This window comes from Anabas testudineus, chromosome 21, assembly GCF_900324465.2.
Source record: "Anabas testudineus chromosome 21, fAnaTes1.2, whole genome shotgun sequence".
NCBI classification, from domain to species: Eukaryota; Metazoa; Chordata; class Actinopteri; order Anabantiformes; family Anabantidae; genus Anabas; species Anabas testudineus.
Window position 1 is genome coordinate 17,988,873 of NC_046629.1, and position 24,904 is coordinate 18,013,776.

Consider the following 24,904-nt stretch of genomic DNA (forward strand, 5'->3'; position numbering starts at 1 on the left):
GACAGCTGCAGCTTCCATCATCATTGCAAGATGGTGTTTTGTTTTTTTGTTTTTTAGAAACGCCTCCCAACTGTGACTGTATATGTGTAACTTGCATTTAATTTTAATAAGACTTCATTTGTGTTCAGCCTACTTTAAACAAATGTAGCCTAAATGGCAACCACATGGTTTGTGTGTGTGTCACAGAAAAGCTGAAGCTGCACCGTGACTTCAGCAAGTACAATTACCTGAGCCTGGACTCGGCTGTGGTCAATGGGCTGGATGATGCAGCCAACTTTAGGACAGTCAGAGTGAGTACCGCATGCACAAAGTTGTCTAAGTCTTATTACTCTTTACCCTAATGCAGTTTGTTATTTCTGTCAACTTTTAAAAAGTAACTTCAAATAACCTGCAGGCAGGTACAAACTATCATTACTCAATGTACCCTGTATAAAACCACCTGTTGCAAAATCAGGGAAACTAAAACGAAACTAAAACCTAAATACTAGATTAGTATCAAACACCAGAAGTTTAATGTGTACCCTTTATCAAAATGTCTTCAACAGTGGTTCAATTTCTACCAGCAGCAATTCTTTTGGGAAACCACAAGAGAAATGTCAACTGTTCGTTATATTTAAATAAGTACATATACATGCAGGATCTTGACTCCATGTGTCACTGCTTTGTCTCTTTACCGATGGTGACACATAGGATGTTATGTCTGTAAGGTCCTGTTTCCACTGCTCTTTATTGTTCTCAGTCATGCTGCCACATGCTCTACTCAGCTGCTGTATTAACATTTCCAGTCTGTGCTGTCACAATCTACTGTACTTGTCTTCCTTGATTTTTTTTTTTTTTTTTTCATTTTTTTCATCCTGCTTCTCGTCACCTCTCACATTGAGTGTTCGTGGTACTTCCCATACAGCTGCATTTCACCCCCGGAAGTTCAAGAAAATTCCCACTAAACAATGAGTACCTCCACGCCATCTTTAGTTGCAATAAAAATAGCTCATTAGCCAATAGATTTCAGTAAAGTTGTTAATTCCCAAGGTTAAAGTTTTTAGTTCTTTTTAAAAATATGTTATTGTATAAAAACGGTTTTGTTTATGCTTTTGGACATAGTGCGTGGATTAAAATGTAATTCAGACTTGCAAACGACATTTGTGTTGAACATGAAGAAACTCATTAATCAAATTCATTATCACGACAGCACTAGTTGACAGCATTGACAGGCTCTGCTGGAACAATGTTTCAGTCTAGCTGGGATGTTTGGCCGTTAAGTTTATAGCTTAGTTCCTGTTTGCAACTGTGTCCACATTTCCCACCAAGGTTCAACTCCATCAGTTAGTTAATAACTCGCTCTAATAAATTTTGCCTTCCCAGAATGCCATGCAGATTGTGGGCTTCATGGAGGACGAGGTGCAGTCGGTGCTGGAGCTGGTGGCTGCTGTGCTGAAACTTGGCAACATTGAGTTCAAGCCAGAGTCGCGCTGTAATGGTACAGATGAGAGCCGCATCAAAGACAAGAATGGTGGGTTTGACAGACAACAAGAAGCAAAGAATATAATTTGGATAATTCTGATGCATGATGCAGCCACCTGTATTTATGCTTACACAAATGTCTGACAAGTGGGTAATGATGACATTTACTCCTATGACACACTTTGACCTGATGTTGAGCCACTGCCCCCTATTGGCTGCTCTACTTCCTTCTGTAACCCTCTGCACACAATATTTGTGTTATGATTTGTGTGACAAGAGCAGTTTATTGCATCACTCCCACAGCTGTTCTCTTTAGGCAAATATTCTATTTACATATTCCCCTCCGTGGTGTGGCATGATACATGTTACTGTCATATTTGCCAAGGAAGTAATCAATTTTTCCCCATATGAATCACGTGGATTGTTATGATCATATTGCCGAAATTTGCTTATATCATAGTATTGTGCTCCATTTCTACAGTGCCATTACTGTATCATCAATTTATTCAATCTGCAGATGTTGCTATAAGGTTAAGGTATTTAAGTAGAATACACAGGTGGTGATCTAAATCTAGAAAAACAAGTCTGAGCATGAGCTTTACATATCTGAGTACTGAGTTTTAAATTGCCAGCTACTTATTTCCCCAGCTTCATGTGTAGCCTTGACATAAAGTATGCAATAAAATATAATCACAAGATCAATACTATATTTTTTGTATGTTTTTTGTTCTATTTTGCAGATTTGAAGGAGATGTGTGAGCTGCTGGGGATCGAACAGTCAGTGCTGGAGAGGGCATTCAGCTACCGTACAGTAGAGGCTAAGATGGAGAAAGTCTCCACTACCTTGAATGTGGCCCAGGTCAGGTTGAAAAGTTACAAATCTGCCTTGCACCAGCCACACAAATGTATTTCTGTCCTACTTGCATTCACATAAACCCACACATACAGAGCATAGATAAAGGGCTGTTTCTTTTCCCTGATTGGCTCCCCTGGCTGCCAGCTTTCATCCAAGGCAATGTTACATGAAAATCTCTTCATTATAGATGAGCAGCATTCCTCCTAGATATTCAAATGTAGGTCATTTAATACAGAGCTAGGTGAGTTAAGTCAGAGTGTACATATAACACGGACTCTCTGTGACCAAAAAGCAGAAGAGGAAATGGTGCAGAGAATTACTCTGATGTCAGAATAATGTTACTATTTGTGGTTCAGTTGTGTTGCTGGTGTGCCTTTGTCCCCCAATCTTTGAATGTGAATATGTTTGTGAAGTTTGGTAAATGTTGCCTGATTGAAAATTCATTATTGCCTTTTTGTTGTTTTTAGTCTTTCAAAATACTGGGTCTGTAGACACCCTTGTTTCAGTTTGTTAAAATAAATTCAGGCCTCTGTTATTGTTTTGTTCCTTACTGGTATTGTGTTTTAATTTACAGGCCTACTATGCCAGAGATGCACTTGCAAAAAATCTCTACAGTCGTCTATTCACATGGCTCGTCACCAGGATCAACGAAAGCATTAAAGTAAGTAAGGTCAAGAAAATATTTATTTAATTTTTTTTATTTTTCCCACAGTACACCACTGTTATTCTGTATTTGTATTGACAATATTTTCTCCATTTAGGCACAAGCTAAAACTCGCCACAAAGTCATGGGTGTTCTGGACATCTATGGCTTTGAGATATTTGAGGTAAGATAAAACAGCAGGTCAAGCCTGTGCTTCTTTTTTAGATAACAACATTCACTGAAAAGGATTTTGTTCTGGGTTGTTTCTGTGCATCTTTTGATACCTGTGAGGGGCTTATCAACAAGAACGAATGGCTAAAAAAAAAAAAACACACATTCAGATTAGTTACACTTTATTGCTCCCAGGGTTGAAATTATTGTTGTGGCAAGGTGATTTCACCAATGAAATTGTACCATTGCCACTGTGAAAACATGGCCAAATTGCATGTGCTGTCAAAAATATTACTTGGTAAACATTACATAGTACAGCATGGGGCTCATTTGTATGTTGTCCATTATGTTACGTAGGGACTGATACACTACCAGCCATGTGGACATTAAAGTGCACGAAAATAACATTTTGTATGTACTGCAAACTAATATATGAGACAGGTACAATGCAATGCACAAGCTAACAGACCTGACATAAAATGTCCTTTACACTGTTGCTAGATGCCTTCAGCCCAACCACCCCCCACCCCCATGTTCATGTCTTTTTCGTACCCATACTTGTTCACCCCACTCATTCTCAAGTCCTCTTCTTTGACTGTTCTGTTGTGTCTGGGTCCCCAGGATGGAGTAAGTAACCCCTGCACCGGCCTGTTTGCTGTGCCAGTGTGCATGCTGTGATCTAAGCTCCTCTTGAGTTAATTCTGCTCTTCATTAAGGTCTATTCAGGTTTTTCTTGGTGTGCAGCATAGCCACATGGCTGAAAGGATGTTAAAGTCTTTGCACCAAGTACATTGTGACATACACCCAGTTGCCAGTACTAAATACAGTCTAACACAATAAATGCAATAAATACTAAATAAATACTAAACAATACATTTTTAAATAATACAGAGGTGATGACTCAACTCAACTGATAATTTTACAGGCTGTATTTTGTTATGTTGGTATGTTGTCAGATATTTTGTTACTGCCTTTCTTTCCTAGAGTTAGATGAGAAGACTGACAACACTAATGGCTGTGTGGTAAATGTGAAGTTATCGCCAGCAGCCAGATAGCTTAGCTTAGCATAAAGAATGGAGGCAGGAGCTCAAATACACACGATGTAATTGGCAACTTTTAGAGGCACTGGGAGAAGGAATTTTCTACCTCTGTACAGAGCCATGCTAGCTGTTTTTTTCTGTTTCTTATCTCAGACTTTTAGTTCCATATTTAGTATTCAGACATGAGTATCATATGTTTTCATATAACATAGTGAATGAGCATATTGCTCTAAATGTAGATAAAATTAAACCAACGTTTTTGAGAACACTGTCGTTTTTCATGATAAGATGGGTGTATAGCAATTTATTTACCTTGGATTTTTGCCATAAAGGCAGGAAAAAAGTAGCATAAATAAACATCTAGGCTCAGTTTTCCAATATGTGTTTTATTTTTTCCTAAAAATGTAACTGGCACCATACAAAAGAACTTCCCTACATGAGGCAAGTGAAGCAACACCTTTGAGAAATGAGCCCGGTATCTTCAAACATACTATGAAGATAACTACTTTTTAGAGTTGTTGTAAACCACTTGTCATAAAACATCAGAGCTGCAGATAAAATATTTTAGGGTCATGTTACAAGTCATATTTCAGCCAGGTGTATGCTGCCACCTGTGTATAGACATGCTTGTGTGGGTGTGTGTGGGTGTGTGGGTGTGTTAGGGCTGAAGACAACCTTTTGGTTTCTCAGAAAGAGGAAATGTTGTGTTTTGATTAATAACTGATCTACGTGTGGCTATGTCCCATTTCCTGGTCACTGAGAAACCTTGTCATGTCCTTCACCCTGAGTTCTTCAACTAAACATGCTGCTCTAACTACAGTTGTGTCCTTAGAAAATCAATGTTAACCTAACCCAGCACATAATAAGGCAATCTGCCAAGAGGCATGACTCACCCTGAGTGACCATAATTGACAGCTGTAATAATAACACGGGTGAAGCTTTTAAATTTTTAAAACGGCATCAATATATAAATGTCAATGTTTAAAGTCTTAAAATTTACAGTAACTTTTTCAAATAAGCATTTATCATTTTACTGATAGATTTACTGGCATCAAGTGTTCAGTGCCCAGATTAATTAAATGTTTGTTCAGTAATGGTTGTCAAAGCAACGAGGTAGCAAAACATTGAGTGGAAAGAGAGAGACTGTAGATTCCCGTTTGTTAAAGCTGATTATTCCAGGTCATGGCAGACATACTGCCATTTTTAAAATTTAGTCTGCCTCTCACAGCTCACAAAAATCTGAGAGTATATGCAGGAAGATATTATCAAGAACATATTGATCTTTTCTTTTGTGAACATAACATCATACACTCTGTTAGACTAATGCAAGGACAGTTTAAACAGAAGTGAGTTTGCAGGTTGTGCTGACTGATGTACTCACTTTAGATGTAGGTCACAGATTAAACACTGTTCCTGCTCCAATTCTGATATTAAATGTAAATTCAAGTAGCCGTCTTGGACTAAGCAAGGTCAAAAACATAGATTTTTCTATCCTCATCAGTATGCATTGGGGAACCATTGTTTTTAATTAGCACAGAAGGAAATACATGGTAATGGCCGAAGTTGGTGATCAGGTTGACCATGCTCATGAATGTTTGTTAAAGAGAAAATGCAGAGTTTAAATGAGCTTTGTGTTGCTCATCTTAGTGGACCACAAAAACTAGACATTAATAAGGTTTCAGTCAAGAAAAATGATTTCACTGATGGAAGCAGAATACAAATGAGTGCAGAAGCATTGATGATTCAACATGCTACTTAATAGCTGGAGCTCATTATAATAATGTCTCACCTGTTGCTGCTCCAACAGGACAACAGCTTTGAGCAGTTCATCATCAACTACTGCAATGAGAAGCTGCAGCAGATCTTCATCGAGCTCACCCTGCGTGAGGAGCAGGAGGAATATATCAGAGAGGTAACTATTTAAAAACACACACACATAAAATGTGGGGAGCGGACAGTTGGATAAATGCCAGATCAAGTCAAGCCTGAGGAACTGGTAGCACTCCATACCTGCAGCTGTACATCTACATTATTCAACATGTCAGCAGTCAATTTGTTGTGTTAATAGTTTGTCATGGCAGACCCCTGCAGCATGAGCTCAACCTGTTCATGTCACTCATCTGTTTAACATTTTGTTCCATTTGGGCTAAATCTGCATTCCTGACCTTGACTCTAAGGCATTCCTGCTTCATTTATGTCTTGTATTGACTCGCTGTCGTCCATCACATTTTGTTTATTCTCTCCCCATCTCCCCTCTGTGTTGGGGATGGAAGTGATCCCTCACTCCAGGGAGCGTAAACACTCACCATTATGGGCCTTTAAGCTCTGTTTGTTTTCAAAGCTCTATGTACGTGAGTGCTGCAGCAATGACCCCCACACCCCTTCCCAAATAACACCACCACCAATGATATTCCACTCCTGGCCCCTGTCCAGCCCACTGCATGGGAAAATACCACAGTGCTGGAAAAAGGACAGAGGGCCACCAATCAGGAATTTGGCCACTCACCCATCAGTTTAAGCCACACCTTCTTTGTGCCCTTCCCCTCTAAAAATCTGTCACATTTCGTACATCAACCGCAGCTATGTTCCCAGCTCATTACTAGCTGTGAATTAAATGCTGGCATATGTTTTTCTTTTTTTAAGGGGCCGGCGGCCTTTTTGAGAGGAAGAGTTTTGAGAACATTTTCCCTTTCCTCCTCAGAGTGGCTTTTTTCTATAGTCTTAAACAGATGATTAGTACACTGAGATTATCACGGAGCAGAGAGAGACTACAAAAAGCGATTTTCCAACATTTTGGGCTGATGAAGATGTATTTATGACTTTAGGTTTATTAATTATTAATTAGTTTTTGTCTGTTTACCACAGAACCTTGCCAAGCACCTCTTATGTAGCTCTGTTCTATGATAGCTTGCTTCTTATGTAAAAGATTTAATAATACTATCCTTGTTTTAATCTATCACCCAACTATTGAGCTGATTACATTTTAACTTACCGTATATGTGTTTCTATTGCGGTGGTATAAAAAACAGGGAAATTCAAGAACATTATCTACTACAACTGCAAAAGCTAGAAATACCTTTTAATCCTTGACTGTCATGTCTTTTGTCACAGGGCATCGAATGGACCAATATTGAGTATTTCAACAATGCTATTATCTGCGACCTCATTGAGAATGTAAGTCGGTCTCCAACTCCTCAGAAACCACATAACCTAAGTCAGTGTAAACTCACTTTTTTGATATTTCAGTTGAAAATAGCCAGCAATCGAAGCATGATCATTCCAGTCTTGACAGATTAAATTTTTGGTCTTTTACATTTTATATGCATGAACCTATACCACCTTTCATGTAAACCCACCTTGTAATGAACAGAACAAAAATGGCATCTTGGCCATGTTGGATGAGGAGTGCCTGAGGCCTGGGACAGTCACAGATGAAACCTTCCTGGACAAACTGAACACTGTCTGTGCTGAGCACCAGCACTTTGAAAGTCGTCTCAGCAAGAATTCAAAGTTTCTCACAGACCACAGCCTGCCACACAGCTGCTTCCGTATCCAGCACTACGCTGGCAAGGTACTCTAAATAAGATTTTCTACAAAGTGCTATAAAGGGATTTAAGAAAACACTGAAGAGCTTTTTCTTCCACTTTATTCTTTTCATCAAGGTGCTGTACCGAACTGAAGGTTTTGTAGACAAGAACAATGATCTGTTATATCGAGACCTGTCACAGGCCATGTACAAGGCCAACCACTGCCTCATCAAACAGCTGTTCCCTGAAGGCAACCCAGCCAAAGTCAACCTAAAGAGACCACCTACTGCTGGCTTCCAGTTCAAAGCTTCAGTGGGCACACTGATGAGGAACCTGCAAACAAAGAACCCAAACTACATCCGGTAAGGTCTTATCACTTACAAAGAGTTTATCAGCCATTGCTCTGCCAGCATATTGTTAGTATGTCGCATTGTGACATTTACATAATAAATTTGAATACTTCTAAAATATTTTGCTCAAGTAAAATAACTAGCATCAAACCTTAATTTTCTCCATTCAGTATTTATTCTTATAAATCCTTTGGCATGATATCGACTTGTATGATTTTATAGTACTAGTATAGTATACCATTTGTAATGACAAGTAGAAAAACATCAATCATCCTGTTATGACCATGATGTGACATACAAAGTCTAGAAACAGCTGCTGTTACTACTAACAATTATCAGTGGTAGTGATTCAAAGATAGATTTAAATAAGCTGTCAATCTTGAAATATGTCATTTACACCAATTGCTGGCCCACGGCCTATGGTTTTCTCATAAAATTATGCTCTAAGCTCTATACCTGTTTTCTTGATTCCCAGGTGTATCAAGCCCAATGACAAGAAGGCACCTCACATCTTCACTGAGTCTCTGGTCTGCCATCAGGTGCGTTACCTGGGCCTGATGGAGAACGTGCGTGTCAGGAGAGCAGGCTATGCTTTCCGCCAAACGTATGAGCCCTGCCTGGAACGCTATAAAATGCTCTGCAAACGGACCTGGCCCCACTGGAGAGGACCTGCCAGGTAATTGTTGTGTTTATTCTGAGGTTGTGAGAATGGGTCTTTTCTGGACAGTTGCCAAAACAAATCCCTTCAAGGTTTTTGTGAGAAAATGAGAGTGGAAACTGTGAAGCACTCCCAGGTGTCTTTAACTAATGTAGTGAACCTCAGACTGCTCCCAGTGGGGTGACTGTGACCAGCACTAATAGACTCTAGTTGGAGTGGTCAGTTCCCATGTGTGACTATGTGGAGCTGTGTGAATATCAAGCAGGTTATAGCTGAAAAACAGCTTGGAGGACTTTCTTTGGATGAACAAAGACTTGTGGAGGGGAATAATCTTCTGAACAAGGATATTAATATTGTTAAGTTTATTAAGAAAGCAATTAGCAAGCAAATGGTATGTACACTTTAAAAGGCATGGTTAATGGTGTTGTGTCTTTTGTGAGAACTATCCACCTTCTTTAGCACATTCAGAACCTAGCCTCCCCTCTCAGAAACCTGTAGCCATCTTATCACACACTAGTTGTTCACTGTTCAGCAGCAAAGAACCACAGAATGTTGAGATACTTTAACCTTATCTGTCTCCTCTGTTTCACATCAGCCAGAGTTTCATTCTTTATCCACTGTGTGTGTGTGATTCCTATCTGCTCTACCACACATTAGAATACCTGAGCTTCTGTGCTTTGTGTGGTTTTCTTATTTTATTTCTCTACACATTTCTTTAGGTTTCTTTCTCCTTTAATGTCACTCAAACTCTACTCTTCATCTTGTGTCCTCTGTTGTTGTTATGTTGTGTCAAGTGAGGTTTGAATGACCCATCTGACTGTTCTGCCTTTCCATAGGGAAGGAGTGGAGGTGCTGATGACCGATCTCCAGGTCTCAGCAGAAGAGTTCGCATATGGCCGCTCCAAGATCTTCATCAGGAACCCAAGAACGGTAGAAACCTTTTTATACACCAATGAAGAAGCCTAGTCCAGCCAGCTTACACATGCTGTGTACTCCAGTAGATCAAGCTGTGCTTGAAAGTATATAAATTGAATCCAGTATGCTCAGCTGCCCTGTTTTCTCACTGTAAGATGTTTGTAAAGCAGAGTGGGCTGCAGTTAGAGCCCCCACTTCAGCAATTAGCATGCAACCACCACTCTGAAAACACATGGTTTCACTTAGCCATCCCATCCAACATGGGAAATGAGCGTCTTTGCTCAGTGCTTGCAGGCTCTTCAGCTGTTCAAGTCTGCCGGGGTTGAATGGACCAAGAAAAGACTAAATAACAGTTTCAAATAACATGATCTCATCCTGGTTTTTTTTTTTTTTCTTCCATAATTGCTTTTTCTGTCTGATCAACTTATCTCACTTATATATCTGCAGCTGTGAATCAACAATCACTAATACATAGAGTAGTTAGCAGATTTTGATCCAGGATCCCAGTCAGGATTTTGTTTGGTTGTTATTCCAATGCCGCTATGCCTCAAGCTTGGAGCATGGCTGCATTGGTTACTGGGTTCTGGAGAATTTTGTCAGAAAACAGAGAACAAGACCAGAACAAGATGGCTTTAAAAATGCAGCAAGGTCATAAAATGCTGTACTTACATCCTCGATAAAGATAGATTGACTCACATAGGTCGTTTTTTATTGTCTTGCTGTAATTCCAAGCAGTAAAGTGTTATTTCCGTCACCTGCACATACTAGATTGGACTTTGTTCTTGGCATTATTGAATCAGTATTTGCTCAGATAAAAATTTTTTATTGATTTCATAATGATTCCCTCTAGAACATTTCTTTTTAACTGTGATTTATCTTCAATCTTTCTTAAGAGGTTAAAAGAAAAGTTGGTGTTTGTAGCTCTATTCGTGTTCTTTTTTTAAATTTTCTTTTTTGTTTTACTGGCTTGCCGTTAATTCTTTTCTCTTCATGTAGCTCTTCTTCTTGGAAGAGAGGAGGAGGCAATGCCTGCAAGACCTGGCTACGCTCATTCAGAAGATCTACCGTGGCTGGAAGTGCCGCAGTCAGTTTCTGCTGCTGAAACAGAGCCAGATAATTGTGGCAGCATGGTACCGTCGATATGCGGTGAGACTTTTTGGGGACTTCCCCTAAGAATTACGCACAGAGCAACAAAAATGGATAAGAAATTGATGCATTAAGTGTTGTTAATTACTACTCTTTTCCATTTCACAGCAACAAAAGAAATACCAGAAGATTAAGAGTGCCACCACTGTGGTGCAGTCCTACACCCGAGGATGGCAGGTGGGCACCCTATTATAGAATAAATCCAGTATGTTAGGATAAAAGGCAGCAGGGTACAGTGCAGGAGTTTTTGCAAAAACATTAAAATGTCTGCTTGCATGTTATATGTCCACTAGGCCCGCAAACTCCTGAGAGAGCTCAAGTATCAGAAAAGATGTGAAGAGGCAGTGACCACCATTGCAGCCTACTGGCATGGCACCCAGGTACTGATGCATAAAAGTGCAGAGAGGTGTTTACCTCAGTGAATCATCACCCTAACTCTGATGTAGTCTGTTTATTCATTGAATATTTAACCATATTGGCTAAACAATTGGTTTTGTTTTATTCTTGATGGCCCTATAGCATTATAATAAGTATGCTCCCTAACAAAGCTATCCTCTCTTATAATGCTGCTGTTTCCCTTAAATCTTACTTCTTTTGCTGATCACACAACCTGCCACTTCTTTTTTTTTTTTATTCCCCACTCCTCTTTCTCTTTCCTATCATGATTCTTTCCCTTCTCACATCTTCAACCTGTCGTACCTAACACCCACCACATCCTACCAGGCTCGGATGGAGCTGAGACGTCTAAAACAAGAAGCGCGGAATAAACATGCTGTGACAGTAATTTGGGCATACTGGCAGGGAACCAAGGTATTTCTACGTAGTCGTAGTGTGTCGCTGTCCCAGCTGTCCTGTCATACCTGTGCACCATGTCCCATCTTATTTTCACTGTAAAAATAGCTTAGAATAGCAGCCCCTCTGATGAACCCCGATCCTTCTGCTACCCTCTGGCCTAATTAATGTGCTTCGTAGTTGTTCTGTCCTATTCTGTTTTATTGTTGTCACATATAGGATTGTTTTTTCATGTATGCCACAGCATTAGAAACAACCACATTTGTAGCAAAATGTAACCAAAGTTATTTCTAAAATCTTTCCATACTCAGATCTTTGCATGTAGCACATGTTTACAATTTGTGAGCCTTGATCTGGTTTCAATGTAGTTAGATGTTTTTTGTTGTTTTTTTATTCTCTTTTCTTTTTCCATAATCTAAGGACTAGTTCAGCCCTAGTGTAAACACTACAGATGATTTTCACTGTGTAATTTACTCTTGTTCATGCTGAGCCCCTTTCAGCATATTGATATGCTGACAGCGAAACACCAGGAAGCACGTCTAAATAAATTCTGAAAAAAAAGTCAATATGATGGCGCATATGTTGCTTCTTTAAGTCCTCAGCAGCTGTTTATAGTCATAACCACTGTGGAGATCTTTAAGTCTAAGTACATAAAATGCCATTATCTTATCAGCATTTATTGTACCTAAAAGTGCTAAGATTTTTTAGATATCCTTGGTAGCCCAATTAGTATTTTATTTCAAGGTTTCACAAGCTGTAATTACCAGCAATCTATTCTGACTTATTGTTCCCGGCATCTGTAATAATTCTGTAATGAATGTGAACTTTGTTATGGACAAACATGACGTCTTCTTATTGGTCAGCATCTTTATGAAGCCACTGTAGTAACTGGGCTCTCTCTATAACCTGAGCAAAAGCAGAGTCACGGAGCATGAGCACCACTCATGCACTTACTGTAGCCCACGTCATGTCATTCTCTCATCTCTTTTCATGTTGTTTATTTGTCAGCGTTTGCGTATAACACTTTTTCACACTTACTCCGTACCTCTCCTGGGACAATACAGTTTTGATTTTCACTGAAATTAACCTCCTCCACAACTGCCATCGCTTTTCATCAGGCCAGAAGAGAGCTGCGTCAGCTGAAGGAGGAGGCGAGGAATAAACATGCCGTATCTGTAATTTGGGCCGGCTGGCAGGGCACCAAGGTATTTGGGAAGCCTGATGACTGGACTTGTCGTGTCTATGTGACTTGTCGCCTACATCGACCTCCACTCACTCACCCCCAAAACAACACTAAATATGTACATAGTATTTTTTATTTAGATTCAAGGCAGTTTACCATGTAGTCTCATGTATAAACTAACATCAAGATCTCACAAATGGAATCAAAACGGACATTATCCCCCAAAGTTGTGTCTGACAGGCAAAATAATGATTTTTGACCAGTCTCATTCCATGGATGACACAGCCTTGCACAAATAACAGGAACAGAGATCATATTTTGGTTCTGTTTTCAGTTTCTTCCTGCATGCTCCATAGCTCAGCACTGCTCCTCCTGCATGACTTTTTCCCCCTTCTTCTTGCATAGCTTGTTGCTTGTTTATTCTTTGCATTTCTGTATAGTTTGTCTTTTTTTTTTTTTTTTAGATACTACTGTTTGGATTCTTTGAAGTGACCTCTGCTATGTGAGCTCTTCTCCTGTTACACTAGAATTCCACTAAACAGACGCACAGGCTCTTTTTCCCTCACAGAAGCTCCCCTGGCAAAAGGTCATATGACCCACCGTGCCATATTCATTTCTAGAAGCTGGAGCAGTAGAGCTGTAACTTTACAGTCTCTTCTTGGTCACACAGCACTTGTGTGCCGTATTTATGTGTGTATTTGATGTTTACTGACCTCAGCCAAAATGGCATCGCCTTCCTCTTCCTCTTATCTTCTCTTGCTTCATTTGTTCCCACTCTGTCTTTTCCCGCCCACCCCCTGAACAGGCTCGCAGGGAGCTGAGGAGACTCAAGGAAGAGGCCAGACGTAAGCATGCTGTTGCTGTGATTTGGGCCTATTGGCAGGGACTCAAGGTACCTACCAGCCCCACTGGGTAGCCCATCAACAAGACTCATCACCCACGTCCTTCTTCTTCCTCCTAAACCATCTTTGCATTTGTCTTCAGGAAGCCAGGCTCTGCCCAGAGTTATGATCACACTTTGAATCAATGAGACCTAACACTAGTAACTCAAAATAAATTATTTTAGTAGTAAATAATTAGCAAAAATGTGACCACATAAAACAGTTATTTCCTCATGTATGAAACTGGTTTTGATACATTTTAAATGGACCATTGTTATTTTTATCTTTTGCTGCAAATGCAAATTATCAAAGTGTGACTAATGTGGCAAAGACTCTGAACTGTTCTTTTCACACATCCTTCTCCATATGTTTCCTCTGTTTCTGTAATACTAATCCCCCAGTTTTGTGTAGCAATTTCACCTGCTTCATTGTCTTTAGTTTTGTGTTCTAGGTGTTTATCTGTTGCGTGTCCTGTCTGATTTACGAAGAGTAACTGTCGTCACGCTTTGTCATTTCCAGTGTTAATCTTTTCATCATATTAATTGCCCATTTTGATCTATACAATGCACCTGTTTGCAGCTCAATTTGTGTAATTAAGGTCGGCATCAAGGTCAATTGTTCTTAACCATCATTCACAGTCACTCAGTAATTACTTTGTAGCACTCTGTAGTCATTTTTCTCCCAACAGCTTGTATGTACCAGTTGTTCTATGTTTGTGACTAACCAAATGTCTCTTATTTTAGTGAGCTGTTTGTGTATAGTGCAATTGTCCTCTGCATATTACTCACATTTCCAACTTAACATCAAACTAAGAGGTAGAATTAAGTGATAGTGACAGTATAGTTTTTTACTTTTTTTTTTTTTTTTTGCCGCAGGTCCGCAGAGAGTACAGAAAATATTTCAGGGCGAATGCAGGCAAGAAGATCTATGACTTTACCATCCAGAGAATTGTAAGTATAGGTTGAACTATTTGCTTGCTTGCCTAATTTAAAGAGAATTCAGATTTGATTCCCTTATCTTTGGTCTCTCATTTGTGTGCATTTGTTCAGATGCAAAAATACTTCCTGGGTCTAAAGAACACCATGCCCTCAATGTCACCTATAGACAATAAGTGGCCCGCTAGGCCTTATCTCTTCCTTGATGGAGTCCATACAGAGCTTCGGAGAATCTTCCATCTCTGGAGGGTCAGTCTCAAATAACCAGAACCAGTCTCTTCCATTGGATCTAAAACAGAAACCTGAACACAGAAATGATTGGGTATGCTACATAATATGAAATGACTCATATATATCACCTTTTTAGTGCAAGAAATACAGGAGCCAATTCACAGAGGAGAGGAAGGCAGTGTATGAGGAGAAACTGGAAGCAAGTGAGATCTTCAAGGATAAAAAGGCTCTCTACCCGAGCAGGTACCTTATATTCAATAGATTATAAGAGTAGATTAGATTATTATTATTATTTCAGGTATAGGTTACATTTTTACTCTGTGTCTAATGTCATATTCCACACAAGTTATGAAATATCTCATAAATGTCTTTCTCTTTGACATCATCTTATGTCCTAGTGTGAGCCAGCCCTTCAAAGGAGACTACCTGGAGATCAGCAAGAACCCCAAGTATCTAAAACTCAACAGTGCTGTGGATGAGAAAGTTCTGCTGGCTGATGTAGTTAACAAGATTAACAGGGCCAATGGCAAGGTAAGAAATGTGACTCGCACATATATTCACATATTATGAATATTACATTTTATAAGAGCTGAAAAGTTCAAACTCCCACACAGGAACTAGTGGAGCACAAAACAGTTAAGTTGTTTCAATATGTGCTTCACCCAGCAGTGAAGCAATATGATGTTTTGACATTTTAACAACTGGCATTATTTTTGCTCCAGCAGATAGCAGACTTGTCTGGACAGGTGTTGTATTCTTAACCATGTCTGAGTTTCGAGATCAAAGAGAGACTTCTGTCTGGGCATTTCGTTTTGCAATAATGTCAGCATCTCACACAATGTTAGAATTTCCCTGGATTGCCCACTTTCTGCTCTGCTTTCAAGGGTACAGCTCGCATCTTCTTACTGACTAAGAAGAGTGTCGTCCTGGCCGACCAGAAGACAGGCCAGGTGAAGGCCAGTGTCCCTCTGCCAGACCTCTCCAGTGTGTCAGTGAGCACACAGAGTGACGGCTTCTTTGCTCTGAAACTCAAAGAGGTGAGGGAGATGTGTTGTGAAAACAAAAGGTTAATGTGATGTATAGTTTTTGTGGAATTGAGCGGATGTTCTATTGTGTTCGGTTCTTGTATTTATCTATGGATGTTAACCTGAACCATTACAGAGTCCAGCATTTTTGTACACAGTGGAATGAGCCTGCAGTAATACATCCAACTTCCTCTTACTGAAATAGATGTTCTCTATTTGCCTAAATGAAAATGCACTGTTGGTTTAAATGCTCATGGGAAATTCTCTAGCCACAGGAAGTTCTGATGGAAATAGATTTTTTTATGGTTTTAGCTTTTTAAATAATATAAATAAGAAAAAAACTTTTTACAAGAATTTCTAACCAACCCCCAGTCACCCAAACACAAACATAGAACATATACATCCTAACACGGAATAACAAATGAAGAAGATCATGAATGAACCATATGAATTGTTGGAATATTAAGAAAAACACAGAAAGAAGAGTAATAAAAAAAAGAAAAAAAAAACTTATGGCATTTAGTCATGTTCAGGACTTTGTTGTAGTTGTTGTAGTTTGTTGTATTTCTATTTAAATCAATGCAGTTTATTGATTATAAAGTACATGATTACATAGGATGAAATAACAATTTTTGATGCCAAATTTATCTGGCTGTTTTGCATTAGGGGTCAGCTTCAGCTGTCAAAGGAGACTTCTTACTCAGCAGCGAGCACCTGATCGAGATCATAACCAAACTCCACCGCACTGGGGCCACGGCTCCAGACAGGGAGCAGCTCAATATTGACATCTCAGACGAGTAAGAGTAAAATCCAATCATTATAACTGAAGGATGAGATGTGTCATCAGTTAAGATGGTGTTTAATGATGTGGATTATGTTTCTGTGCTATAGGTTTCTTGTGCAGTTCAAGCAGGACAAAGTGTGTGTGAAATTCATCCAGGGTGCACCCAAGAACGGTAACAGTGTTTCCTGTAAGCGCAAGAACAACCGCCTGCTGGAGGTGTCCGTGCCCACAACAGCGTAGCACAACCCCACCTGTGCTTTCACTGCTGCTCTGAGTGCTCAGATCAGGGGAAATTAAACAGAGGGCCACCACCCACTCCAAAACTCTGGTCTCACACTATCACCCCAGTGCCCACCCTGAGCCCAATAATGAAAAAGTGAAGTTATTTGACTTGTTGTGTTGTTTTCCCTTCAGTCTCTTGGTATCAGATTTACTCCAGCACCACTATTAATGTACCACTTTGTGGCAATGAAATCATTTATCTGGGTTGCATGCCATGAAAAATTTGGTAAAATGTTTTGCTGGTGTTTTTTGTAAAACTGGGGTAAAGAGTTGAAGTGGTGGATGGAAAGAAAATCTTGGTGGAGCACAAGAGTCTTCTGTATACCAGTGGTGATGTAATGATTGTTCTGCCTGTATGGTAAATTAATCAGAGAAAATGTCAGTATAAGACCTTGTGACAATCTCCAGCCTCAACTGGCCTTAACTCATCTGTTTTTAAGCAGCTCTGGGTTTAAGCACATGGCTTAGAAAAAGGTGAACTAGGAACTTTTGGGTTGGGTCTGTCTCATTTTATTTCTCTGTAGAACATAAATACTGCACTTCTATTCACCTTGGTGTAACCAAAAGAGGATGACATGTACAAGAATTTGATTGTATGTTGTGTTCTTTTCTATATTTAATTTTTTTCTCTCTGGGAAGAAAAAGAGTGGGTGGTTGAGAAGTAACTGTAATTTGCTATATTATTGTAAGACTACCACTGCAAATACTATGTGCCATTGAACAGGTCCTTGGACTTGTCACATGTCAGTGCACAAATACAAACCATGTAGGTGATTAACCCCATTCACTTAGTGGTATTGTAACTACCAATGCCAAACAACTATAGAATAGGGGAGCATATAAACCTGTGGTAGTCATTTGTACGTTTTGACAGCACTGCACATGTGATCAATTTGTATCCATTTACAAGCACAGTACAGTTTGTGATCATTTCCAAGCTTTAATTAATTCATTAAGAGTTATTGTAAACTGATTTCATATCCTTAACACATAGAATGTCATGAATGAATGAAGCAAAGCAATCCCTCTCTTTATATGGGGTTTAATTAAAGACACTGACAAAGGCAGTGCAGACATTCCAATGGAAGGGAAATACCCGACCACAGGGAAAATGAAGATACCAACACCTTTAATAATGTCTTTACCAGATTCCAGGTTTTCTCTGGTGCATGAATGACTCCCTTGATAATGATATTTTTTTGTGTGCAATAAATAAAAGCTTTGCCTCGATTGTTCTCTTTCCAGCAAAACAGTAGTAAGAACCAATAGCAGTCACCCTCACTGTATCTTAAGCTGTACATAGGCACTATATGCTCTAGGCTTGACATGGACAAAACCTGTCTCTAGTGTTCTCATTTCAATTGGTCTGTGTGTAAAACAGCAGTGTTTTTGCCAGTGCAGCTCGAGTTATTCTAGTGCTTGACCCACTCTGACCTAATGTGTATTTTTTTTTTCAAGGGGAACGACCAAATAGGTTTTTGATGTATTTGAAGAAATTGACCGACTTCTGCAAAGTTTTGTAGTACATTCATATGAAAATGTGGCATATATTTAAATACAAGGCAAATTTGAGTATCAAAAAGTGCTATATTTTCCGGTATGTTGACTATAATGATGTGTACTGTACTTGGATGTACTGGCAGTGGGTTTTATACTCATGATTTCTAAGTCAACCAAATGTTTTTTGTTTTTTTTTTTCTGGGAACTGTGAGGGAATAGCACAGCCAAACACGGTCTAGTCACATTTTGCAGTCCAGATTATCTCAACATTTAAGTGTGTTTGTTTTTTTGTTTTTGTTTTTTCCTTTAAATGTCACTCGACAGGAACTTGAGAAATTAGTTGTCGCTGTCCCACGCATGGGAACGATTGAGCTGATGTGTGTCCCTTGGCTCTGCACTGTTTAATTACAGGTTTGCTAAGGTGAAATCTTCCTCCCCTTTCTCTTTCTTTCTTGTCTGTTTTGTATTTGAACAGTGGCTAGAACTGCAAAATGATGTCTGCATTCTTGTGTGCCTCATGTTAACCTGTGCTGAGAGATAGAACATGGACATATTTCAGTAGAACTCAGTGTAACATTTACAAGTATCTTTTTTTTTTATTATTAAATAAAATACAAACCAGTGATAAACATATTCTGGAATTCTGCGGCACTTATTTGCATCGTTTCATTTATAAACTATTGTGTATTTATTTAAGTGTTAGTCATCTCTGCCTACCAATGCATGGCACCTCTGTATCCAAATGAGTTCTGAATTACGGATACACAGTTATTCAGGTCATGTTCCACTAGCTTTTGAACATTCTTTCCATGTAACCCACATTGTGAAGACAACTTTTAAAATCAGACATCAGTTTATTAAATCTCACATTCCTTCAAAGGGACCTTTGGTTGCTATCTATCTATCAGTAGGACCAACAGGGGGTTGGCTGGGAGTGGGAGTCGTTAGAAGCACAGGGCCTGGACAGCCAGGCCTTGTATTTAAGCAGCTGGCCAGATGTTTTCCATCACATCTGGGGAGAGCTGTCCTAGGGTTAAATTCCGCGGCTTGGGGAGAGCTGCCGGCAACAGGTCTCCAGGGAGCAGCCCTCAGATTGAGTACAGAGTGGTAAAAATAGCATCCCATTTTGAGCTGCCCAGTACCCAGTTCCCACCATTCGGCAGGCTGGGAAAGGAAGGAGGAGTCCCAGCCTCCCCGTGGATATCCAACCCACAGTGGGAGTGCAGGGGAATCGTACTGTAACGCACACAACCATGTGTGCTGCAAGGCCTGTAGTGTTCAAACATAGATGCAGATCTGCATCAGAACAGCACAACAATAAGTCAGAGTGGGCTCTGGTGATAGTTGTGTTTTTAATAGGTCATTCACAGCTAAATAATACTAAATAAAACTTTAATTCCACTAATCATTTAGTATATTTGACCATATTATCAGAAACTGTCAAATCTGCTTTAGTTATTTTTGATTAGATGGAAACTGAGAATATCTAGTTGATTTTTATTTGTACAATCATCATGTCTTTAATGTTGGAGAAGATAAACCCACAGTATCACCTCACAGAGTGGGCTAACAATGAAAGTCTTTGGCGACATCCCATGGATATTAGATGGAATTACAATGAAGAAAGTGCTATTCAACAGAAACACTGAGTTTTCAGAGAGTATTGCTCAGATGCTTTTAATAAAAATATCAATAGATTTATTAATATTATTTACTCTATTATGTGTTTTAAATAAATATATTATAACCTAAATAATATTTTTGAAACACAGAGAACCTCCATAGTATAAACATCTGCAATATAGGAATCTAATAGATACTCTTGAAATTTTAGATGATAATGTTGCTACACAGTTTCAGTTTTGTTTTTTTTCTCAGATATTAAAAAGTCATGTCTCAATTGCAGAAACTTTGATCTTGTACGGTTCACAGTGATCAGGCAGATGGTAAACAACTGGTCAACTTGGAGAACTCTACTCCTATGGGAATTTCATATCCTGCTCAAATTCCTATCTGCTGCAGTGGACTCTAGTGCTCCTGGCAATAAAAGCAAAGGATAAAAAAAATAAATAGGTGTACTGAAAATATGAAATTCACTTTACAACAAGATGCAGGCTCCCGCTGAGGCTGTTGCACCAGCATCTGTCTGGAGTCCCATTACCATCCTGTCTAGAACATCTATCCTGTGCCAGTATGACAATACAGCACCAAATGACACATCTGAGGTACTAAAACTACTTTCCTGCTAAAATAAGAAAAAGTTCAGTGTCTGAAGCAGCATGAGGAATGAGGAGGTCCTCATTCAGTTGCCAGTGTTTCAACACTGTTGTAACTGTGGTAGCACAACGATAATGTGACACTTGGAGTTTGCTCTTAGTCAAATCATCCTCATCCAGCATTTGGTGGAGAGACTGAACATTGGTCAATCACAGTCTCGCTGTTTCTGTCTCCAAACCATCAAATAAAGCACCAATTTCTAAAAAGGTGTACGGCCCTAGAGAACATTTTAGTGTCAAAACACCTGTAGCATTTCAGCAGCGCTAATGTGATTCAATCACGCTCTACACCAACACAATCTTTCTCGTACACCCTTGGATTTTCTATTTAGGGCAAATTTTCATTTCATTTATCGCAATTTTTTCCTTAAGCATAAAACTGTAGTGCAGTGCTTTAAATGGAAGAAAGCACGTTTAGGACTCTTTATTGTCATGTACACAATAAAGTACGTATGGGGGTGCAGGTAATAGAAGGTCATATACTTAATATATGAGGTGGAGTGTGACAATGAAACAGGCAAATGTCAAGGTTAAGTAAAATAAATGAAAGCAGTCATGGATGAGTAGGGGAAAAATACACAGTAGTTATTCATAGCTGACTGTAAAAACAAACAAACAAGAAACTATTGTCTGGGATAAAAGGTGTCTGAAAAGTGATGATGCTGAAATAGAGCTAACCTGATACTAGCAGTTGAGATAAATGGTGGCCTGAAAGAGCATCTCTTATAATGGCTTGTGCTCTCTTATTGCACCTTTGTAGTGTTGCTCTCTTCCAGTTGCTATGTATTGTTTTGAGGTCAGCTTAGCAATTTCGTAAAGTCGCCTCAGGGCAAAAAAAATAACACCATAAACATTTAAATAGGACACTCACAAACTGTGTATGTGGTCCCATTCTCACACGTTAGACTCTCATCATGAATAGTACAATTCTCTGAACCCTTTCATGACATATTTCATTTCTTTTTCAAATAATTTTGAAAAGACTGTTCCTCTCCTTAAAGGTTCAGGTGTTCTGACATTGCTGGCCGTGCCCACGTATAGAATTAAATGGATTTGTAGATGTGTGGTTACACAGCACAGTCACTAGGGGCCAGTCAAATCCAACATGTGGACTTCAGCATTCATGCGAGTGCAAGATTTAGACAGATTTAGTGACTTTGATTTATTTAGCTTAATTTAGTGAATGAGTTTTGCTTCCCAAGTGGAGGTTTGTGAGTGTGTATTTTCCACCTGCTCAAATTCAAGTACCACAATAGCAACTGCAGTTCGCTCTGCAGAGTCAGCAAAGAGTCTGACATAAACCAATTAACATTAAACCCTGGGAAGTTAGCATCTTTATGCACCCAGACATAGTCCACTAATGTTTCCAAGTACTACATGTACTATCATGTGGAGTCAATAAGATCAAAGTTCAGTGTGAACTAATGAATGTGTGTCTAATGTGTCTGCCATTAATTCAACGTTGCATCTCATTAGAGATTAAATCTTCATAAGCGAGCTTCTTTCTACATAAAATACTGAGCCATGAGTCAGGGCTCTGCTGTTATTTTGCTGCTGTAATGTAACAGCAGGAGTATTTACCTGACTGTGCTCTTAATCCTTCTTCTCCACTGCAATTTGTAGTCTGTGTTAAATTTGTTTTTAACGCAGCTATGGGCTATACAATGGACTCCTGTGGGATGGATAACAGACACACACACACTTCAAGCACGACACACACCAAAGGAGACGCAAAACATTGTTTGTGGTGGATTTATTTTGTGCCCATTTGCTTTTGCTTTGGATCTCTTTAAAGTGTAGGTATTCTGCATCACTCTGTAGGGATTTGTGGTCATTTTGTGTATCTTTGTAGTTAACTGCTGTCTCCTTGGTGTCATTTTGAGTCTTTGTAGCTGTCTTATGTGTCTTTGAGGCCATGTTACATGTCTGTTTTTTAAATCTGTCCTTGTATTTGGAGTCTTCTGTACTCATTGAGCCCCTTTTTGTTTTATTTTTGGCTCTTTGTAGTAACTCTTTGTAGTTGTTCGCCTCTTAGGTTTTGTGAGTTCACAGTGCTTTTGTGTCTTTTTATCATCATTTTATTTCTCTTTATAATGGTTCATACAGACATTCTTGTCCAGGGGCATCAGGACTGTGCAGCAGACCGTCTCAGTAATCCATACATGGTCCTCTGTGTGGTGGAAGTAAGTTAACTGTATTGACTGTATTGAGCTGTCACAGTGTCAAGGCTGATTTAATTATTGAGTGAAAGAGTTTAGGATGTAGATGTCAACACTCTGGTCTCCGACCGGCTGATTTACTGGCATAAATCTATGCTGTGTTTAAATGAAAGCAGACAATCCATCTTTTTCCTTTATTGATGCATTAAAAAGGTCAATGTCTGCTTTTGGAGGTGACTTGTTTGAGTGTTTTTTTTTTTACCGTGCCATATAATATACATAAAAAAACATTTTAAAAGGTTGATATTGGGTGTGGCAATCATTTTTCTCAATGGCGAATCAGCTTTGTCATAATGATCACTCACATTTTTCTTTTTGTCTTAGTTTCAAAAGAACAACAGTGCAGTTTTAGCTTGCTAACACACACACATACACACACAGTATTACATTACTGCCCCTGGCGGTGTGTCAGGCAGTCTGGAGGGAGGGACAGGGGCTGGAAGAAGTCTGATTAATGAGTGTTACTGGGTGGTGGAGAGTTTGTGTCCCCACTCACCCTTGTGTCACCAGCACACTCAATAGCTTCATCAATTTGTAGCCATTATCACATCAATAGGCAAGAATGGAGGGAGGAGGGGAACTAAGTAGTGAGGGGCTTCTGCTGCACCATCTGTGGATAGCTGAACATGGGTGACGCAGAAGAAAGCACTTTGTTCATCCACTGAGCCTCCGTCTACAAAGTGAAAACCTGAGCTGAAAGTGACCAATCTGCAACACAGGGTCTCTGCGAGGCAGTAGACCCTATGCCTAGAAGATATCAAGTAATGAAACATGCTTAATTCTAGAGATATTTTTCCAGAGTCACATCCACTAATAAAAATCTCATAGTTACAGCTCACTTTCTGCTGTAGGGACACTTGCATCGCTAAGTTTGAGCAAGTAAAGCAATAAGTCGTCACTATCTCTTTCTCTGCATCATGTCTCCGTGTGTATCTGACCGAGTGTGTACATGTTGTCTGTAAGCATGTGTGAACACAAGCAGCTGTGGCGCTGATACAGATAAGCAAACAGCTGCGTGCACATCAATAGACGCTCATTTACAGACATTAGGCAGCAGCAGCGGCAGCTCACAACGGAGCAGGCATGTGTGCTTGTCGGACAATGTGGGAAATTAAATGGGGCATAATTATTCCTCATAGCATCAACTTGCTCTTACTGCTTACCACTCCCTTACCACTACTAGTTGTGGGAGGAACAAGCTTTGAAAAGGCATCACTTGTCTTAACTCAGGTTTATTCTTTCTCTGACAGGTCCCAGTCTGCTCACCTACTTTCATGCATTCCACAAATCTTTGAAATCGCATTTGCAGCCCTGCAAATCTAGGGACTAACCCTTTTTATTTTGTTCTGAACAGATCTAATAACCTGAGCTGGAATAAAAGTCATGGTTCCTGACTTTATAAACCCCTTATTGAATCAGAGGCTGCTCACAGTGCAACAGTGAGGATAACGATTCTTCATTAAGGAGTTCATATGGCCTCTAATGAAGCTAATGATTCCAACACCTGGTCTTTCATTGCGTATGACTGTAACTAATTAAATTGTTCACACCGCCATTAGACGAGCAACATCTGGGGCGAGGGCGAGGAAAGAAGCAAAGGCAAAGGGTGGAAAGTGAGGAGATGTCGACAGAAGGTAGGCCGAAATGATAACAAGAGAAGGTGTAAAGAAAAAGGCTGGGAGGGTTCAATTAGGGAAATGAAATCTCATCTTTAGTGAGGGACAACATACATCACCAGTGACAGCCCCTCCTCTACGCCTGTCAGTCCCTCCACTGTCAAAACGACCAATTAAAGCAAAGCTAATTCTGCTGTTAACCTCTACATAGCCCCTGTCCGACACGTCCTTCCCCTGTAAACAAGAACATCAATGATGAACCCTCTCCTCTGTAGGATGTATAAGTGCACATGCATCTGTCACTGGCTTCTTTTTTTTTAATGTCTGAATCTTATTAGGCAGAAATAACCACTAAACAGGTTTAAAATAAAATCCAGTGGAACACATGTCGCTGAGGGGGCTACACTTCACCA

At 39.6% G+C, this 24,904-nt stretch overlaps 1 protein-coding gene across 5 annotated transcripts in view; it reads left to right on the forward strand.

Moving 5' to 3' along the window:
* The window catches only part of myo1b (myosin IB), a 44,617-nt gene extending 25,604 nt beyond the window's left edge, over nucleotides 1-19,013 (forward strand). The window contains exons 8-31 of one of the 5 annotated variants that reach the window (XM_026375992.1): nucleotides 187-290; nucleotides 1,363-1,510; nucleotides 2,202-2,320; nucleotides 2,892-2,978; nucleotides 3,079-3,144; nucleotides 3,753-3,758; nucleotides 5,979-6,083; nucleotides 7,283-7,345; nucleotides 7,542-7,742; nucleotides 7,834-8,060; nucleotides 8,524-8,724; nucleotides 9,543-9,636; nucleotides 10,618-10,767; nucleotides 10,876-10,944; nucleotides 11,061-11,147; nucleotides 11,491-11,577; nucleotides 13,548-13,634; nucleotides 14,499-14,573; nucleotides 14,673-14,807; nucleotides 14,926-15,032; nucleotides 15,188-15,320; nucleotides 15,674-15,826; nucleotides 16,481-16,611; nucleotides 16,706-19,013. In XM_026375992.1, the coding sequence (XP_026231777.1) occupies nucleotides 187-290; nucleotides 1,363-1,510; nucleotides 2,202-2,320; nucleotides 2,892-2,978; nucleotides 3,079-3,144; nucleotides 3,753-3,758; nucleotides 5,979-6,083; nucleotides 7,283-7,345; nucleotides 7,542-7,742; nucleotides 7,834-8,060; nucleotides 8,524-8,724; nucleotides 9,543-9,636; nucleotides 10,618-10,767; nucleotides 10,876-10,944; nucleotides 11,061-11,147; nucleotides 11,491-11,577; nucleotides 13,548-13,634; nucleotides 14,499-14,573; nucleotides 14,673-14,807; nucleotides 14,926-15,032; nucleotides 15,188-15,320; nucleotides 15,674-15,826; nucleotides 16,481-16,611; nucleotides 16,706-16,838 (2,768 nt within the window). In that variant the 3' untranslated portion in view covers nucleotides 16,839-19,013. The remainder of the gene's footprint in view (nucleotides 1-186; nucleotides 291-1,362; nucleotides 1,511-2,201; nucleotides 2,321-2,891; nucleotides 2,979-3,078; nucleotides 3,145-3,752; nucleotides 3,759-5,978; nucleotides 6,084-7,282; nucleotides 7,346-7,541; nucleotides 7,743-7,833; nucleotides 8,061-8,523; nucleotides 8,725-9,542; nucleotides 9,637-10,617; nucleotides 10,768-10,875; nucleotides 10,945-11,060; nucleotides 11,148-11,490; nucleotides 11,578-13,547; nucleotides 13,635-14,498; nucleotides 14,574-14,672; nucleotides 14,808-14,925; nucleotides 15,033-15,187; nucleotides 15,321-15,673; nucleotides 15,827-16,480; nucleotides 16,612-16,705) is intronic. The other 4 variants (XM_026375994.1, XM_026375993.1, XM_026375996.1 and 1 more) reach the window with 4 other exon arrangements.
* The last annotated feature ends 5,891 nt before the right edge of the window (nucleotides 19,014-24,904 follow it).